The sequence below is a fragment of the Atractosteus spatula genome, chromosome 27 (genome assembly GCF_055471065.1).
Source record: "Atractosteus spatula isolate fAtrSpa1 chromosome 27, fAtrSpa1.hap1, whole genome shotgun sequence".
In the NCBI taxonomy this organism is placed as follows: Eukaryota; Metazoa; Chordata; class Actinopteri; order Semionotiformes; family Lepisosteidae; genus Atractosteus; species Atractosteus spatula.
Window position 1 is genome coordinate 563,000 of NC_142732.1, and position 20,753 is coordinate 583,752.

The 20,753-nt window shown below is 47.3% G+C and overlaps 1 protein-coding gene across 1 annotated transcript in view; it reads left to right on the forward strand.

Annotated features, from left to right (window-relative positions):
* The window catches only part of ppm1e (protein phosphatase, Mg2+/Mn2+ dependent, 1E), a 46,479-nt gene that overhangs the window by 15,954 nt on the left and 9,772 nt on the right, over positions 1-20,753 (forward strand). Inside the window, exons 2-3 of the mRNA XM_088907004.1 lie at positions 18,910-19,028; positions 19,810-20,009. Coding sequence (XP_088763130.1) covers positions 18,910-19,028; positions 19,810-20,009 — 319 coding nt within the window. The remainder of the gene's footprint in view (positions 1-18,909; positions 19,029-19,809; positions 20,010-20,753) is intronic.

Here is a 20,753-nt window from a genome sequence, read left to right on the forward strand (position 1 = left end):
GTGAGTGGTGCGCGCTTTATGCTCGTGTATTTGTCCAGCCTTTACCCGGGGCTGGGAGGTCACGTGAGGTTAATTGCTATTAAGGGTCTCTGTGAAGACGGACGTGAGAAAACACTTCAGACATTGTGAAGGGCCGCTGTCGGGCACATTATATCCATTAGCAAGGTAAGAAAGAGGACATACTTGTCGTATCTATTTCTATTTATTGTTCGCTAAGAGTTAGTCTGTTGTATGCATATACACGTGTCTGAACTGCAGGTGTTGAGGACACATCTCAAGCTTATTACTTTATTTCTTATGGATATTAATCCCCCTTTCTAAGTCGTTTCACTATTTTTTAGGACTTGTAAGGAGGAGACCTCCTGTATACATAGATAAACTTTCAGGGAAGTGATTACTACATTTTACATTTTATTCAAATTATATATACATGTAAAGTGTTAACAGTTTATCAAATTATATTTTACTTTCTAAATTTAACTTAAATTACTACTAAACTACAAAATTAAATTTTACACCCTGTCTCAGGTGGAGAGCCTTCACAGTCCTACAAGAGTCAACTTTGTTACAGGTACTAGAAACGCATCAGATAAACACCCCCCCAGGGCCTCCTGCTGCTGCACTGAACACATGAAGAGATGTAAAGCTTGTTCCACCAGCCCCAGTCCAGAGAGTCACCTGTTTTCAAAGATTAGCAACTCCTGTATGTTATTAATGTTCAAGCAAGTCAATTGCTCGATTAAGAAAACCCTGGTCTTTGAGGGCTGAAAAAACTGATCTCTAAATTGCTTACTTTAGCAAATCTCCTGTTTAATCTCAATGGACTTCTTAAGAAACTGTTGGATTGAAGGTGATTTAAAGATGATCTACAATACCTGCTGTATCGCAGGTCTCCAGGGTTGGATATCCAAGTTTTTGGTCCTTAACAAATGTCTCCATCACAAAATAATTAAAGACCAATAAGTCCTTCTTTTAGTCATGTTACTAAAGTAGGAGCATCATGAAACACTGTGCAAGCTGCAAAACAATTCAATAGACTTAGACCACATTCAGGTCTGGGCAAACAGCTGGTGACAGTTAATGTAGGCAAATGCAAAGTGTTACCTTCAGGTAGAAAAACATAAATTATAAATGTAAAATAATAAGAAGGAGTAATAAAAAGTCAAACAGAATGGTTAATATATAGAGTTAAAAGTGTAGATTGGTGAGCATGTTTGAATGAAAAGGTATTGCTACTCTGGAATCAGTCCAGAAAAGAGCAACCATATACATTCAATGGTGTGAATGTACTGTATAATGCATTTAAACTGAGAACAATTTACAAAAAGGGTGGTAGGAGAATGGAACAAGCTGCATGGTAATGTTGTTGAATCTAGTTCAGGTGGGTAGCTGCTTTGGTGAGGTGTTGATTGGCCTCTCTTTGTGTCCCCTACTCCCGCCTCTCACTCCTCCTCCCTCCCAACCTTTGTTCTCCCGCTACTTTACCTTTGCCTACTGCCCTGTCTCTCTCACACCTGAAGAAGGCTCCACGGCCGAAACGTTGTGTTCTCTTTCTTCTTTTTTTCAGCATGGAATAAACCTATTACTTGTTTCATGTTGTTGAATCTGGCAATCTGACTTCTTTAAAAGATCTTTGAATTACTATGCTTCTGAAACACCAGATGGGTCATGAGACTTGCTGGGATGGGTCTTGTTTGTAACCCTTATTAATGTATTATAACCCATTTAGGTAATTAGGTGAAATCACCTTACAATATCCTTGGTTCTGGCCTGCAGATGTTTAGTTCCTTTAGCGTGGCTGTATGTCCGTCCCCTGAGACTGGGAATCACTCCTGCCTCTCCTCCTTGACCTCTTGACCTCTCTCAGGCTGTAACACCTTGTCTGTACTGTGTGACCCATACCCAACACAGCGCTGCGAGTGAGGGTCTGCTGGGGTTTGGAAGGCTTGAGCTTCCTGGTACAAATACATTCCACTCTTCTAGCGTCTTGTAGCCCAGTGTTCTGTTTTTTCCCCACATGTACATGGAAATATACAGCAGAAAAATCTCCATAATCACACAGCCGATTCGCGTGCTGGTTCCTGCGGCTGCCTGCGATATTTACATTGCCACTTTGCTCTTTCCCTTGTTTCCTTTGCCAAGCGTCTGCCAGAGTCGTGATTTTTCTAAGTCAGTAATTTCCTTGCTGCTCTTTCTGCATCATCTGCAAATGTAACTAGTGAGCTACGCCAGAGTCCAAACTGTTGCTGTGGGTGAGGAAGTGAAAAAACACCCTGTGGACACAGCGGGGATGCGTGTTGGACTCCCGGAGGGACCTGGGTGCAGGGTTAGCAGCAGATCTCCTCAGAGAGCCCTGCTCACAATCAGCAGAGGCCGTGACCCCTGACCTGCAGGTCACATCCAGAGCTCTGATTGGTGACCTGTACCCAGTAAAATCAAGCTCTACTCCCACAGGTGTCTTCTAGTTTTTATGCTGCACCTTTTGCTCTCTCTTAACTAAACCAATCTCTTTAAAGGCTCAGAGGGTCTTTTAAAGTTGCTGGTTCAAAGGAGTCAAAATGCCTGCAGATGGTGTTGGGGCCTGGGTACAGGTGCTCAGTTCTGTTCCCAGTCACTGCACTCCTACCGCATATTAATATATAACACTATGCTCTCAGATAATAATATGCTTTGAGAAATTGCATATTTTTCTTTATTCAAAGCCCCGCTTTACTCAGGGGAGGTTTTAAAGATGCATGTTCATCTGCAGACCCTGAATCACCATCAGCAGCTTCTCGTCAGTGGTGATGGTAGGGGCTGGACAGGAACAGTTCAGTGAGTTGCTTACTGATGCATGCTAACTGGCCTTTTCTACGCCGTAAAAATTAGCAGCTCATTTTTGCTTTTAACAAGTATAAAAATAGCACACATGTACTTTACCCTGTCTTTCAAATGGTACCCTTATTTTTCAAAATGCATTTTCCTCTGCAGCAGGTGCAGTTTTCCAAAGTGACTTACAGAGACTAATGAACTAAGGCATCAACAACTGCTGTTGTAGCAGCACTTAGTCACTTACAATAAGACTTCAAATTTCCATCTTTACCAAAGGACGGCGCTCAAGGAGGTTTGATAAGCTGCTAACAATGACACGTGGCACAGTGGCACAGCTAGGGAATGAACTGGGAATCGCCCGAGAATAACACCCTGGAGCAGCTCCGCCTGGTGAGGGGGAGCAGTCGGATCTGTGTGTGTTTGACACTGCCGCCAGTGATTGAAGCACAGCATAAACAACACAGACGTTTGTGAATCTCTTGTGCCTGTGTGAGAATTTGTGTGTGTGTGAGAGTGCATGTCTGTGTGTTTGTGCCTGAGTGTGTGCGTGCGAGTGTGTGCGTGAGAGTGTGTGTATGTGAGTGCATGTGTCTGTGTGCGTGTGAGTGTGTGTATGTGAGTGCGGGGCTGTGCATGTGTGCGTGAGTGCATGCATGTATAGTGTTTTTACAATAAAAATAGCTTACATGCTTCACTGTTGCTTTGGTAACAGCTTTGGGACCGTATGTACCCAGCCTGATAGCTATGTTCTGCTGGAGAAAAGACAGAAACAACCCCTTCTATTTTAATCAATAACTGAATTCTTAAAATGACCTGTGGATGTGTTGAATATGCATTGGCTTTTTTAGATATTTAGCTCATAGTATGAGAACAGAGAACCAACCCATTAAAATGGGAAGGACGCCCCTCTGACTGGCTCCTGGCGCTTGATCCTGCTGCAGCAGGCAGGGCACACTCCCAGCTCCAACCAGCCTTGTGAGGATCAGAAACACACGTATGTAGCAAGCAGGGCTCATACAGCTTCCCCCAGGAATTTAAAGTGATAAACTGGAACGTGTAATCTCACTTAGCTCACTTGTGGGAAAACCTGTAAGTCTCGGTGCCAATGTCCCTTAAGCTGGAATCATGAGTGATATGTTTATCGAAGAGGTTGCTATAGAAATTAATTATTATAGAAAAACTGACGCTTTTATGAGGTTGAGCCCAACTCTTCATCAGGCCTACGGACCTTTTTTGGAGCATTTGGAATCTCAGCCTGTTAATTGAATTACAGCCACGGGTCACTGTGTGCTTACAGCACCCTGCTCCTGTCCCCAGCTCGCTAAGTATCACTGCCTGAATGTCGCCGGAGCCCAAACAGACACGGCCCCGCTCAAGTAGGTCACCCTTCCCAGCAGCCCCTGCAGCCCCCCTCACTGGGCGCCATTAATCACGCCCATGTGGCATCACCCTGCGCCCGCCGCATCGCTGCTCACCTTCACCTTCCTCTCCTTGTACACAGCCTCGCTCACTCTGCGTGTTCACCTCATCTGTCCCACTTTCCCACATTCCCTTCCCAGTCCCCTGTGTGCCAGCAAACGCAGAACATTTGGCACGAGCTTATCCGTCTCAAACACTGTGAAGGCTGGTCACAGCCTCAGGACAATCTGCAAAAATCAAGAAATCAAATTAACTTTTGTATCTGAATGTGTCAGGTCTTGAATGCACCTTGAATACATGCTTAGTTGCACTTCTTAAGATATAACCTGGTATAGAGAACTGCAGATCTAAGTCTGGGGAAATTAGTCCTGTCACAAGAACATCTGAACTGCTGCCAGCTGCATCATCCACGGTTTATTGCAGTGTTTCAGCATGAAACACTGCTCCACTTCCTCTCCCAAATTTGAGTGCTGTCCCAAACATTCCAGTGAATTAAGAAGACGAGCTTCGGAGTGGAACGTTTTGCGCCAGCCCTGCCCGCGCCCCAGCCAGACTGGGAGTAAAGCAGCTGTGTGTACAGTGTGGAGAGCAGCGGAGGAAGAGGAAGTAGCCGTCTCTGGCCGGCCGCTGCTTTCTGCAGGCACCCAGCTTCCTGTTCCTCCTCTCGGCTGAGCGTCGGCCTGATGGCAGCCCGGACGCTCTGCGTGCTGGGTCTTAATCCTCACAAGAGGATTTGTTTGGCAAATGCATTCCTGGGCCAGGCAAATCGCTGTGGAAACCTGGGGATGTAAATCGGTCAGCTGACTCCCCAGCACACCCGCCCTTCCTGAATCCCGGCACGATTCTTCTTCCTTAACCGGAGGCTGGCCATGGGGGAGCTCTTCCTCCTCCCTGTGCTGGACTGGTGCTCCCTCCCTATGAAGGGGCCCGGGGCCCCTGAGGGCTCCCATCCTTCCTTCTAACTGCTTCTTCAGTTTAGGGTTGCAGGGGAGCTGGAGCCTATCCCAGCAAGCAACAGGTGCAGTGAGGGGTACACCCTGGATGGGACGCCAGTCCATCAGAGGGCACACACACACACACACACACACACACACACACACACACACACACACACACACACCAGGGCCAGTTTTCCCAGCATGTCTTTGGACTGTGGGAGGAAATTCACGCAAACACAGGGGAGACCATGTAAACTCCACACAGACTGCAGCCCAGGTCCAAAATGGAGATTCCAATTATCCCCAATATCTCTTGAATCCAGAGCTTGAAGGAAAAAGCTGAATGGAAGCAGGCAAACGCGGGGAGGGTAGATGCTGACTGTCATGTCTCCAGGATATTTTAAAACAACCTCTAGCTCTTTTCAAAAGTCACACCATTAATACACTCATCCTTAGGCACAATTGCAGACATTGTGTCACCCTGATGGCTCACAAAAAACATCTCACAATGAGTACACGTGAGTTCATCCAGGGCTCTGCCAGGCTGCTGGAAGTGGTTTCCCAAGGGCTGGGCAAGACAGGCATCGGAAAGGGCCTGTTGCACCAGCCCTGAAGAAAACCCTCAGCTATATAACACCAGGCGTGGCCAGGATTTGAACTGGGTACTTTAGCCCCCAGTCCAGGCAGTCTCCTCTTTTACACTTCTGTGCTGCTGCAGTGCAGGGACCTGTGTGACAGAGAGACCCTCACAGCCCACCTAGCAGTTACTGTGATGGAAGTCATGTGACCTCAGCTGGTTATGTGAGACTCATACAGGAATGGCATATTTCTCAGTGAGAGAGATGGAGAGATGATTTCTCTCTGACGATTCTCCAGGCTCCCGCCTGCCTGCTTGCTCCTTTCAGACGGTCTGAACTGTAGACAGGCTATAGGGATCCAATTTGTTTAATGTGAAATCTTTCGCTTAATTAGCTATTCATAGATTTGTGTCTTAAATAGTTTTATTCCTAAAACTTCACCAATCTCACATCACTTTAATGGGACGTATCTGCTTAGTGCTCCTGACACGCTCTGCTACTTTGGAACAAAAGAGAGATGATTATTAAATCGAGCGCCTGTGTTTTCCGAATGCGTTTAATTTGCACAAGTCTTAATTTATCGCTATTAGCTTTTAGGAAGTGGGTAATAGATTGTGATCTGTGATGCTCTCACATACATTGGGCTCATTTAAGAGTTTTAACTGAATAATCTAATACAGACTCTTCGGGTTAAAAGGGCCTGTATTTTGCACCACATCTCCTGTGTTTTACATCTAGAATGAAGTAAAACTAAAGAGAATCAATACTTTGCAAATGCATGACTGATAAACGTGAAGGACCTGGATGAGTATGAGGCCTGTCCACACTCCTAGCGTGAATCTTCCTCTTAATTCAGCTGGTGAAGTATTTTCTACTGCAGTTTAGTGCTGGAGGAGGTGATTCTCTTCTGATAAATCTAGTGTTATTCAGGATCCTTTGGGGTAAAAGGCGCTATATAAATACAATTTGTTATCATTGGCAGTGGAGGGTGGCCGAGTGGTGTGGTGATTAGCCCTGCTTGCTCACAGCTCTGGAGCCCTGGTTCGATTCTGGGCAGTCTATCTTGGGGCTCCTGCAGAGCCTGACAGGGATGATCAGGCAGAGGGATTTCCAGGAATGTAGAGATCCCGAGACTGAGAAAGGAACAGGATTGATACCTGGAGTGGGGCGTGCTCATTTTAATTTGACTGGGCTCTGAAATTTCACATGGAATTGCGTGTCAGGGTGTGTTGAGGGCAGACCAGGGGGGCAGGCTGGGCAGCTGGGGGCAGACCGGGTGGGAAGACCGGGGGGGCAGGCTAATATCTAATTTTGTTGACACTGTTCTAATTGAAGCCTTACTAATGCATTACAAAATCTTTATGTAACTTCTCTTGATTTAAATTCCACTTTTTAAACTATAAATCCCTCCATTTTGTTTGCCTTTCTATTTACTTCTCCACCTTCCCTAGAATGTGTCATGATGTCTCGGCATGAGTCGCTCAGTGCTTCCCATCTTGTTTCTGGTAGCCTGTGACGCTCTCACTTGTCATCGGAGTTTGTCCAGCTTACTCTTTTCCCTATTAGTTTCTAGATCAGGCTCAGACATTTTCACAATGCCTGGCATGTCTCCCTGCTTCTTACGGCACCCAGGAGGTTCTGGTGGTTCTGTTCTGGCAGTCCCAGTCCGTGTGGGAGGGATGCTTCCTCGGTTGTGTCTGGACCTGGCAGTACTCCAGGTGCTGGCTGTGTAGGAAAGCTCTGCCGAATTGACGCCTCTCCAAATTCACTTAAGCACACTTTTTTTGTTTTCGACAGCCTTGTATTTTATTACCCTGAAGGTACTTTACTTACACTGGGGCTGTGGGAATCAGGATCTCCGTGCAGAGGCTGCAGAAAGACAGATTCTGCTCACGCTGGGTTGGAGAGACGTCTGTGGTTTTCAAATGCCTGCAAAGGAGCAAAGCACTCAGGGATACAAGCATTTGGGTGCAGACAGCAACAACAGGTGCAATATTTCCCTCTTATTGAGTATTGAGGCTGGTTCATATTGCTCTCTGGAATTCCGGTGCCACCACACTGTATGTCAGGCACTGGAAAAACAGACCCTCTTCCTGTCCAGCACCTGAACTGTGGAGTGACCTTCCAGCAGTCATCAGGGACAATGAAAGTTTTTTTAATTCTAAATTGAAGAGTTATAGGTCTTTGATGTGTTATGCATGAAAGGTATTTGTGATGGTACAGCAGGTTCAGACAAGATGGAGGCCCTTGTCTGGACCACATTTCCCAGAATGCTGTGGTGAATGAGCTGCAAATTGCTGGAAGACAATTGGTCAGGTGGCTGTTTAAAAAGCAGGAAGCAATAGCATCCAGGGTTAGTTTGTTTCTTTTTTGTCTTGTCTTGTCTGAGGGATACAGATCAGAACCTGGGTGTTGCACATTCAGCAGAGGGGAGAAGGTATGACTGACTGAGGGACAAAAGAACATGTGAGTTTTGTGAAAGTCCCAGCGAGACTAACCACTGTGCCACCATGTTGCCTCTTCTGTAACATGACACAAATATTATAAAACCCACGGTCACCATACCTTTCTCAGGACATGCCAGAGAGTGTGTTGGTTTGTTTGTAGGGGTAGGTGCTGATGCAAACTGTAGCACAGAGTCAGTTCCAGTAGCAGCCACGCGTGTCCCGGAGAGGGAGGTGTGTGAACGCCTTTGACGCAGCTCATCATGAGGGTAATAAATAGTTCAGTAGTTCAGGGATTATCAGTAACCTCTGACAGCAAACCCTTATAGGTGTCTGAAATTATACTCCCAGGTCTGCAGATGCACTAGGAGCTTGTGTTACCACAGTCATGCTTTTTCCGCATGTATGGAAGAGGCCTGGTCTGCTACTACTTTACAGTCCTCAGGAGTAATGAGAATCCCACATACTGGGCTATTCCAGTACTTTGCACAGAGCGCCTCACTCTGAAATATTGTATACTTACTGGGCAGTGTAGCGCAGCGTTGGAAGGCACAATCCTATAATGGGGGTAGCTATGTTGGAGTTTTGCCCTCTGGTCTCTGATTCTAAGCAGGATGCTTTTGCGCTGGTTTTGTGGCACTGAAGGAGATACCCACTGCTGTGCTGGACAGGAGCCCCGGTTGCCCTTGTCTTTTATTCGCTCCTTTCATTGTGCTTGTGGTGGCCGACTCATGTGATCTTTCTGCATTTTTGAGTCACAAATTAACGAGGCAGCAGAGATTCATACGGCAAACAGGAACAGCTGGCTGTGACTTTTCAAAAAGCATTTTTTTATTTAAGGAACCGAAAAGCTTTTAAATCCCTGCGACGTAGAAGAATGAAATTAAAAGGAGACAGGGGTTAGTGATTCAAGAGGCGTGGGAGTTTTGACAGCGCTGTTCTTAAACACATGGTGTCATCTGAGGAGTCTAATGTCCCCCGGATTTTAGAGAGAGCAAATTAGCCTTGATCAAACTCTTCAACGTGTGGGGAAGATGTGATTGTGATGTATAAATAGGGAGAGAGATGAGCGATGAAATATCCAATTTTCAGTGCACTCCTACTGATTAGGGACAGGGGGTGAGGCAGAAAGAAAGACTGAAGCAGAAGGAGGTTTAGATCCACTGCCATGCTGTTTCCCCAGGCTTTCTAAGCAACACTGCCTGTGAGTCATCTAGCTATGAGCTCACCTGCGTAGAAGAGGGCTCTGTGCTGTTGGATGCGCAGTCCTGGTGCACACACAAGGCAGAACTGCTACCTCCTGTGACGTTGCAGGGCAGTGAACTTTATCCCCATCGCCTTCTAAAAGTGCTGAGGGTTAATGAGCTGCATCGGGAAACAGCTCTCTGGGCCACATCTCTCACAGCGCACTGTTAAAAAACGAGCTGGTGGTTTCAGGGCCAGGTGACCGCGGGACTAGCCCACTGCAGCAGTGTTTTACAATGGCGTTTTCCTGCCATACCATCCAAGCACAGGGTGGAAGCAGAGTATTGGAGATTTCAGGCAATCAGCTGAATTATTGGTGAATTGTTCAGATAACAAATGTAAATGCAATTACATAAATGGAAGGGCAGAGGAAGATTTCTGCAATGACACTCTGTGTGGTCTACAGTCCCCTTGGAACGGGGGGAATCGTCACTCCTCTGCTTTTAAAAAGCATTTTCGTTCTGCAGCTCTGGGGGTTTCTGTGTGTCAGTGTGACCGGACAGCGGGCACGCCAGGGTACACTGAGCCACTGTGACTTCCCAAGTCCCCTCAGAGATGATCAAATTGAGGCAGATCTATTTCAGGCCACTCCGGGGGAAAAGGCCACTCTTGTTTGGGAAAGAATTGAAATGACAAACGTCTGAGGGTCTTTGTTGAATGAGGGTGCTGTTTAAATTTCTGTCTGTCGGCAGAAAAGCATCAGAAACATTTCAAACCTGATCAAATCTGATGCCAGGGTAGGTTTGCTTAATGTGCTGAGCATTGGCTTATTTTCGATTTTCGATTATTAGCTTCGATCCTTGGTCACAAAAGGTCTTTTCTTGAATGTAGGCTTTATTGAAGGATGATAAAAAAGCACCATTATCAAACTTGTGCTACAGAAGCACTTTTTCAACATGGTTTGATATTGTCTGATGCTATATTTCCCAGTCTTTCCTCTGGGACGCACCTATGTTGTATAGTTTTCAGCCCAGTTAAAGCTGTTTCACTCATCAAGACCTTACTGAGCAGTCTGCTTGTAGTATTAAAATTATTTTAGTTCTTAAACTGGACAACAATAGATGAGCATGAGTTCTGCTTTCCTTGAAAGTGACGCCCATACAGGTTATTTGTAAGGTGACGTCTCGAGCATAGAAAACTGTTAAAATCAATAGGATCGATAAGCTTCATTGATGGGATCCCTGGGTGCCTCAGGAACAGAACTGAGATGCACTTTGAATGTAAAATTTTCAACACCAGCACGGTGCTTGATATTTCATGTTCTGTTATGTGGTTCCTGCACAAAGATGAAATGGAGTGAAGAGCAGAGCGGTTTGGAATGAGGCTGTTTCAGCGCACCAGGCTCGGAACACTGGAGAGGAAACAGGGTCTCACTGCACAGCTGTTCCACAGGGGCCACGGCTTGGCAGCGCAGACAGCCTCTCTCCTCGTGGAGACCGGGGAGACTAGCCAAACACTCAGACCTGTCCTGCACGCTTTGGGGGAACTTGGAGTAGCTGGAGAAACCTGTGCAAACCTGGAGATAACGTGCAAACTCCACACAGATGGGTGATGATGGTGGGAATCAAGCCCTGGGACGCAGGACCCACCCGGTGAGGTCGTAGTACAGCCTAGAGCAAAGAATACAATGCATCATGAAACGTGAGAGACGAGTGTTGTAACAAACTGCTGGATAGAGTTCTAATGCAGTAAGACATTGATTCTAGTTCTGTAATTCATTATCACAGGAGAATGGGGTGTTTATATATCAGTGGAGAAAGAGAGAGCTGCGTTTCCTCCTACTTTCGACAGGCCCTCAGGCCATCCTCCTCAGAACCGCTTCAGGGGCCCAATTAACTAATTACTGCAGGTTTTTAAGCAGTTAAGAGCTCAGTTAGTGAGTGGGGCCTTGAGGAGATGGAACGTCTCTACCTTGTCCTACACATCCCCATGTCACTATGAGAAGCTATTCTTAGCTGTTTCTTTAAGCCAAAAGAGTAAGCGATCTTTTTAAAGAAAAGAGATGGAAGACCCTCTAAATCCTCATTTTCTGTCGTAATACTAACGCAGCTCCTCTGGCTGTTGTCGCACAAGCGACGGGGGGCTCTGGTTGGCTGTGGAAGAGTGTGCCGAAGCAGGCCAGCCAATGAGGACACGTGCACGGCCCCTCCCCCCGCCCCCCCCCCGGCCGTGCGTGAGTAAGTGAGAGAGCGTGTCGGATTTCTATGAATGGAAATGCGGGGGAGGCTCTCAGACAGTGGCAGCCATTGTGGTGTCAGCTGGGGATTGATGAGGCCGTTATCAGCTCCCTCTGAGTCAGTCTCTCTCTCTCCGAGCCGCCGATGCTTTCACAGCTCCTGACCGAGCCAGAGCCAGCCTGACAGCACGCCCAGGCTGCCAGAGCTCCCCTTCTGTCACGCAGACCAGGCAGGGCCTTCTTGCAGAAACCTCACTGCCTCCGCCCCTGTAACACCCCGACCCCCAGTAGTAAATCATCACACTCGTTGCGATTGCTAGATGCTGTGAACAATAGGAATGCAGATTGTGCCACCATGATCCCAGGGAAATGGGATCTTATAGTGTTTCCCCTTCATTAACCAGGCTTATTAAATAGATGAGGCCACTCAGTCCTTCTGACTCGTTCAGTAATTCGTAGCTGATTGATCCGAGGTTCACTTGTTCCACACCCCCGCTACCCTTTGTGTAAAGGAATGTAATTTCCCTTTCCTTGCCCAGACAGCTAACCCGGCAGGGTGTGGTGCAGACTGGCCACCCCTCTTATTCTGCTATATCTGCAAGCTCTGCACTGCCTTACAGGCAGGCTCGAGTTGCAGTGCTTCTGTCCCCAATGCCTCTGCAAGCTTGCTGGCACCTGGCACGTCACAGGAGTGGCACCTTGGCCAGGAAGCCAGGGGCTGTGCGCTGATCCCTGGGGAGTCCTGGTCTTCCACATGAATAATCGCACATGGACTGCAGACCAGGCTGCACGACGTCATCAAGAAAGGGCTGCATAGCTTTAAAACGAAATAACCCCTGTTATGAGTCATGAAAGCTTATTAGTGGTGTGATGTACTCCCTTGCACTCATTTGTGTGTAGAACAGGTAATGTCTCCTGTTAATATATTTATAGAAAAGCACTACTAATGTCATGCTAATCAGGTATACCAGAAACTAATGGCATTTTGGACAGCTTTCTCTTCAAGACTCGGTAAAATCAGTTCAGTAAAAGGAAAAGATTTGTTCATGTACAGTCAAATTCTAATTATGTACAGATCATGTACAAAACAAAAATTGCAATAGATTACAGTGAAATTGCTCAAACTACATCATATCATAGCATAGCTCCAATTATACCCTCTAAAAACATTATTATAGCAGTCAGGAATATATATCCTGCTGGAAAATTACTTCATATGATGATCGTGTTGGAAACTCAGCAGTCTGACTCTTATACTGTAAAGCCAAGTTTGAGGAGTGAAACATTTTTGTACTATAGTGCTGTATTTCAAAATAAGCCAGTGAGAAATTTTTCGGGCATTATTATATTTGCTGTCTGTAATAAAGATGAGGATTTTTGACACTTAGTGTGTTCTCTATTAGGAGTGTTGTTAGACTTGTATTTTTTTTAATCACTAATTGGTTTCTTTTTAATAATTGCTACCGGGTGTCCTAGAGAAAATGAAACAGGAATCAAAAAGGCCAAAATAATAGTCACTGTTCACTCGGTTAGTTTTTTCTCCTTTTTTTTGTATTGTATTCAATCCCATAACAGGTCTGTGACTGTTGTCTATTGTGCTAAAGACAATAAATTAGTAATAATTTAATTTGTATCAAAATTCTTAATTGTTTGTAATTTGTATAGCACTTCTCAGAAGTGAAAAATTACTTAATCAAATTAAAATTAAGGGGGAACTGGAAGTGGACCAGATTGTGGAAACAAGTCCAGAGTGGGGTTTAGCTATACTGGTGTAGACTTCTGACCCAGATGGCAGAGTGTCACCCACTGGTCCACCAGTCTCAAGTCCCAGTGCTGACCGGGCCCGGCCCCGCTGAGATTGTGAGGCCTAAGATCAGGGTATGAGGCAGTGACACTACTGTCGCCCTCGTCTGAGGAAACATGCTGGAGGAAAGACCCTGCAGAGAGGGGAGATCTCAGCCATCCAGTCGATCTGACCAGAGGTCAGCGCTGGTCCTGTGTGTCCCAGCAGCTGCTGCCCAAAAGCTGTAGAGAAGAACATGCACCAGGTACCCCAGGAACTCTGGGACATTTTCAATCCGACTGCAGCCTGGTCCAGATATGGTGCTCAAGGTCACCCCAAATTCTCCTTTTTGTTGCAAATACGCACTTTCATTTGTGGTAAGAATGGTGTACTCGTTACTAAGTAACATGCACAGCGTGAAGAAAGAAACCGCTGACAGACTGAACTAGGTGTTTGGATTAAAGGGGTGCTGTTTAATTAAAGTAGGCAGAACCAATAGAAATATTAACTTGTCACAGGTGTTCAATAAGTGGGAATACGCAGACTGAGGCATTGTGGGAACAGCAGTATGCGCTCTGCCAGTCGTGAAGATTAAACAAGGATGTTGGCTTCTCTGGCTTGTTCGTACCACTTGTTTCTTACTGGTTCAGCTGCCACCTCAGACATGAGCTCTTTCCAGGGGGAGCTGTGCTGGAGGAGGTGGCTGAATTTTGTCAGGAGCAACTGTTGTACTTCAGGAGCTTAAAAAATGACTGAAGAACAAGATGCAGTATAACCAGAATAGTGCCGCATGTAGAATGTGAATGAGGTCTTTGTGGACTGACTTATTAAACTGTAGTAGTGAGTGTCGAACCACAGTGGGCATGAGCACAAACTCGGCCATGCAGGAGTCAGTGAGCAGACGGAGACCTTTTTCATCATTTCCTTCCCAGGACAGGTGTGAAGAACGGGATTAACGAAACCAGTGGTTTTCTTACTCTCCCCCATGCGCCTCACAGCTGAATCTACAGATTTAGGGTTGACGATGTCTTGTCCAAAATCAGTAGCTTCTCAAACGAAGTTGGGTAAAAAGCTTCGTCTTTGGACACCAAACCCTGCAGCCCTAGGGGCGTGAGAAAAAAAAACAAGAGCTTTTAACTGGAGATGTTGGTAAAGTCATGTTGTGATGATTGAATTTAAGAAAATGACTCCCAAAGGATCCTCTTGAGAAGACAGTGCAGTGGCCCTCACAAGACTCATTGATAAAGATTGTAAACCGACCAACCTGCCAACAGCTCTACTCGTGCTGTTGGAGTGGAGAATAGTGAGTAAAAAGAGAAGAAGGAGAGGCAGGGTGGCACAGTGGTCAGCATTGCTGCCAACCAGCGCTGGGCCTTGGCTTCCATTCTGAACCTGGGGTGCTGTCTGTGTGGAGTTTGCATGTTGTTTGTCAAAGACACACTTGTAGGTTAGCCGTCTTCTAGGAAAACTGGTCCTGGTGTGAGTGTGAGAGGGTTCGAGTCTGTGTGCCCTGTGATGGACTGGCAGCCTGGCCAGGGTGTGTCCCACTTTGTGTCCGTTGCTTGCTGGGATAGGCTCTGGCCCCCCGTGAGTAAATGGTTAGAGGATGGATGGATGGATGGAAGAGAAAGAGTCAAGCAGAATGGGAGGTACAGACAAACAGTCGTGCTTTGTGGGGGAGTGGTGCTGTCCCAGTCAGTCCAGGGTAGCCAGGAGTCCTAACTGGGTGGGTAGACGATTCAGTCAAGGTTCCTTCAGCATGAGGCAGGAGCGCCCCCTTTGTGTGGCTGAGGCACTGGCAGCGTTGGTAAGAGCTACATCTACGCCTCCCCCTGATCCCTGACCTGGCACATGGTTTGTCACCAGCTGTGCTGTGTTCTTTGCTTGGTAAAACCTGTCTGATTAACAGTAGGTGAAGGCAAAAAGTAATAAACAAAAACAAATGTAAGGACAAAAAGTTTGCATGCATGCTCCAAGGTGTTCAGCATCAAGAAACATAGTGGGGTAGTTTTTCCACAGACACCCACCACTCTCTTTGTAAAGTAGCCACTCCCATCTGCTGACTTCTTAGCACCTCCTCTTGATTTCCACCTCCTTAGCACCTCCTCTGCCCTCCTGTCTGATCGCTGTCGATCTCTTCCTCACGCTGACTACATGAAGACCACGCTGAAGCTAATCAGGCGCCAAAGGTTCCTCCTTCGTGTTCGAGGCCCCCGAGAGCCCGGCCCGCAGATGTAGACCGTGCCGTCATTGGGCTGCCCTTGACGGAGCCTGCTCCACTTCTCCTGCTGGCTGCGCGCCGCTCCAGCTCCTGAAAAATCAGAGCAGCAGGAAAACAAGGAAGGGCAGCGGAAAATCCGCCCTACTTTTTGCAGCAACTTACTTTCTTACTGCTGCTTTTCTAACACGATAAGTCCAGGACACTGGATCTCAGATTCCTTCGCAGTGATAATACCACACATCCCAGACAGCTGCTACATGAAGGACTGGTAACAATTTGACATCCTAGAAAATAAAAACTGATGTCACAGGGCCCGCTGCCATGCCGGGCAGGTGCAGGCTGACACAGGCGCTGCAACATTGGCGGAATGGCCCACCGGCAACACTACCATATTCATCAATGGCAGGCTGAGCGCGTTACCGTAGCAACAGCGCCAGATGTCAGTGCCGGTCTGTGTGTTGTCATGGTTACACCATCAGCTGTCAAGCTCTTCATTCATGTTGGATTCTTATGGTTACAACACCAGACAGAGATTGATGCCAGTCACGATAGGAACAGCACCCGCAGGGCAAGGTCATGCTTTAGAACAAACCCCAGATCCTGGTGTTTCTCCCGGCTAACCAGATAACCCCTGTGGAAAACCTTAGTACTGAAACACTGTAGGAGGACACGGTTGTAGTACATGCAGACAAAACACTATAATGCTGCAACAGCCAAACTAGAGCATTGACAATGCTGCCCCAGTGTTTCTTTGAGGGGCTTTGTAAGTTGTTGTAAGTGATGCTGGGTGGGCCAGAAAGTTGCACTCTCTTTTGAAATAAAAGTATATTTTCTCCCCCCCCCCCCTTACCCCTGATTTGGAATTGCAGGTTGTGTGTTTCTGGGGTGCTGGCCCAGACTGGGGAGAGAGCACGGAGAAGTCCAGTTCTTCTGCTGTCGACTCCTGGCCAGATAACAGGCTTTTCAAGCTGCAGTTTCAAGAGAAGTGTTATTTTTAATCATTCAGAAATGTGTTCGCTTCCTGTGCAGTAGTGTCCCTTGACATGAGACACTGGGACACAATCTTGAGCTGACATCAGGGTGGCAGACTGCCACTGTACCCTTCATTAGAGCTTCATTCAGGTCCCTCCAGTTAATGCTCCGCTGGATAACGACTGTATACCTGACACTCTGATAGACACTGTATAACCAAACTCTATAACCGTACTGTCTACCTGGCACACACTGGATAACCAAACTGTATAACTGTACAACCATTTTGCTGCATAACTAGTTTTCCAGTTTGTCACTAGAAAAGAGAACTCGCTCTCAACTGACAAAGCAAAGGAACTCACTCGCAGAACTGCTGTGGGGATGTTCCTATACAAGCTGGCGCAGTGGTCAGCATTGCTGCCTTGCAGAGCTGCGGCCCTGGGTTCAATTCCAGATCTGGACTGCTGTCTGGGTGGAGTTTGCATGTTTGTGTGGGATTCCAACAGGTGCTCAGGTTTTTCTCCCATGATACAAAATATATTGGTAGATTTATTCACTTCTGGTGAAATCGGTCCTGGTGCGTGCGTGTGTGCGTGCCCGCCCGCACGCCCGCCCTGTGATGGACTGGTGTCTCATCCAGGGTGTAGCGCGCCTTGTGCCTTTTGCTTGCTGCGATAGGCTCCGCCTCTTCAGCGACCCTGAATTGGATGAGGTGATTAGAAATTGGATGTTATTACGTACTCTCTCTAAAGTATGCAATTCTATCTTCACAATTCTAGATTTCTAACCAATCCCTGACTATAGTGTGAGATGATCCAAGAGCTGAGGTGTCCCTGGCTGGACACTGTGTCCAGAACAGGAGAACCAGCTGGCCAGAGAGAGCCCTGCATTCCAGCATTGTCACGACTAAATTATAATGAACAGCTGAGATAACAATCTTCATTTCCAAAGGGACATCTTTCTTTTTTAGTCATTAAGCTGCCACTGCTGCCGTAACACCACATCGGCGTAACAGATCTAATGAATGTGTGATTACAGTGTGGCTAATTGGTGTGCGTTAGGAGAGCTCCGGCTCCACTCGTCTCATTCATTCACACCAGGCGGCGTTCTGGCACTCGAGTCTTCTCTCCCGGGGTCTCCGGCTTCTCATTCTGAAGGCCTTGCAGAGCTTTCATTGGTGTCCAGGGTGGGTAGGGCCTGCAGTCTGACTTACACTTGATCACAGTAAATGGAAACTTCAGATATTCATCGTTTCAGTTTTACATCGATTTCAGATTTTTGAACAGTTTGCTCCAAATGGTTTGCTTTAGCCAACATGTGGGAGGAGGTCAAATTCCAGTCCTGTCCTGCACTTCTACTCTTCTACATATAAACACTCCCTGGCTGCCCACAACTCTGTGCACCTCTTCAACATCTCTCCACCCCAGCTGTACCCCTGCTGCTGCCTCCCTGGTTCATTCCCCGAGAGGTGAGGGGGATTGTAGGCTACTCTCACAGACCCCGCCACCGCACACAGGGGAGAGTGAGGAAGTGCAGGCAGACTCCTCTGCTCTTCCGACTCATCTTTTATCGTATTTAACATGCGAAATTCAGGGCTGATCAGGGGAGGGCGCATCTCTCACCACCAGCAGGGGGCGATGTGTCTCGATAGCCGAGAGAGCGATCGAGATTAGTGGCCTAGTAATGCCAGCCTACGCCTGTGCAGCACCACTTGAGGAATCCTGGCCATTGTGGGTTAGCGGCCTGACCCAGGCTCGGACCCGTGATCACAGAGTTCAGCCTGCGCTGGGGCGATCCACCTTTACTGCGGTGGAGCCACTTGGAAAGCCCTTTTCAGCATTACTAGAGGAAACCCTGATGTTCTTTTCCATTCACATTACTGCCCTAGATTTAGAATCTGGGTTCTGAAAGAGTCACTATCTGGACGCTAGGCCATCTAACACACACAACATTCCCTTCGCCCGGCCAGTTGGGTTACAACCGAGCCTCTTCTTCACGGCTGACCTGAATTATGAGGGAACACGAAGGAAAAGCTCTTTTGCCTCCCGAGAGCGAGTGTGTGGATGTCCGTGATGTGCTCCGTTAGGGGTGCGTGTGACAGGCTCACAAGGAGAGATCAGTCTCCAGTCTTCCCGTGAACGAGTGACTAACAGGACTCTGAGTGGCAAAGCATTGCAAGGCACCCTGTTTTGCTGCAGCTGATCACTGAGATCTTGTGCTCTTACCTTGCTAAGTGAGCAGCCCTGGACACTGCTGTCTGGGAGGTGACTATTCGCCTGTGAGAGATTAGTCCTGATTAACCCCCCCCTCCTCTCTCTGCAGTAACTGCCCCTTCTCCCTGGCGGCGGGCCTGGCGCGGGCCACAGCCGACGAGATCCTGCAGAGCGACCTGTCCGTGCACTATGTCAACAAGCCAGCGGACGCCGCCGACCCCTACCCCCGTGAGTGACCCCTGGCAAACACACACACAGTTGCTCTGAAACATGGGTGCAAGAGAGGGGGGAGGTGGTCATGCTGATGGCACAGAATTTTTGGGAATTTTACAGCTTTTCCAATGGGAGTTGGATCCCTATGCACTAGCTGCAGAGGTGTACCTCATAGTGTGGTAGGAAAGGAGGCATCTTTAAGGCTTGGTTCTGGGCTCTGCATGCGAACTGGAAGGTGACAGATACCAGAGGAGCCCAGACAGACAGAGCTTGCAGCACAGGCCTCTCTGGCAGCTGGAGAGATCGATTGTGTTCTTTTACAGCCCCGAAGACCCTGAGCATGGACACGGGTCCCAACCATGAACACGGCAGCCATATTAAGATAAGAGGTGGAGGCTGGAGGGTTAAAGTAGTTCCTATTCGGCGTGAGGACTGGAAACTCGATCTCCTGATTGTTAGCCAGGGCTCAGTGCTTCTGCTTGAGAGGAAACTCTCCTGGCAGCAGGGTTTGTAGACTGGCAGGGGGCGCTATTATAAGGGCTCTCAATTAAAGATTTACTTCTAATGGAAAATGAAATGCACACAATGCCACATTTGACATTGGATGGTTTAACACTTATTTTTTAAAGAAAGAAAGTTCTATAAAAGATGCAGGGAGAACAATATAAATTTTAATCTAAATGTAGGTAATATTTATCAGCATGTCCAGCATGAACCGTGTGCTTCTGCAGGCCTGGCTGGTGTCAGTGCTTTAGGCTGTGCTCGTGAGTGCGCTGCGGTCTGTCTGCCTGCACAGAGCTGGAGTCCGTGAAGCTGGCTCGCCTGGTCTTCAACAAGCTGCACGAGATCTGCTGCCTGTGGCTGAAGGACATGCCTCGCCGCCGGCGCCCCCAGCGCTACTACGAGACCTCCATCCACGCCATCAAGAACATGCGCCGCAAGATGGAGGACAAGCACGTCGTCATCCCCGACTTCAACATGCTCTTCAACCTGCAGGTATGCGGCTGCGCTGCACCCATGCTGACGCACTCGCACAGCCACACCCACACGTTGACACACTATCTCACACTGAAAAACATATACACACTCACGCTCACACACACACTGACACACTCTCACTAACAAACACTGTCACTCGCACACACTTACATTGTCACACACCTGCCTTTGGAGCAGAGTATGTCACGATCTGACCCCTCACCTCACCAATTTCTCAGGAACACGAGAACCAGCCTCCCTGTGCAAAATCACTGTGACTCTACGGGCTGTTAGGGAAAAAAGTCTGGGAAATCTTATTCACGTTCAACCAAACCTGAAGGGGACAACATCAGTGACTCACCTAACTGAGCTCTCGATGCTGGTGAAGATGGAGTAGAACGCTCAAACACTTTTTTTCTCAGATTTTATTTTAACTCTGAATATTGGTTTTACGTCAGGTACTTGAGTCTGGAGTCTGTCTGCCACCTTGTCGAGCACAGAAGCTGCAGCACAATATAAAGTTCTTTTTACTTCTATTCAAAATATTCAGGATGACAGGCTGGCAGAGAAGCAGCTGAACAACAACAAAATTGACAGGAATGTTCAGTACACAGAGGTGGCAAAAAGCATCATGTTCCAGAATCGCTTTGTTTTTTTTAAAGCATTTGCTTTTACAAACGGCTGCTTGCTGGATATTTTTCAGTGTGGAATATTTACTGACTTCTGTTTCAAAACTCCTCCAGGATGGAGCCATTAGGTTAA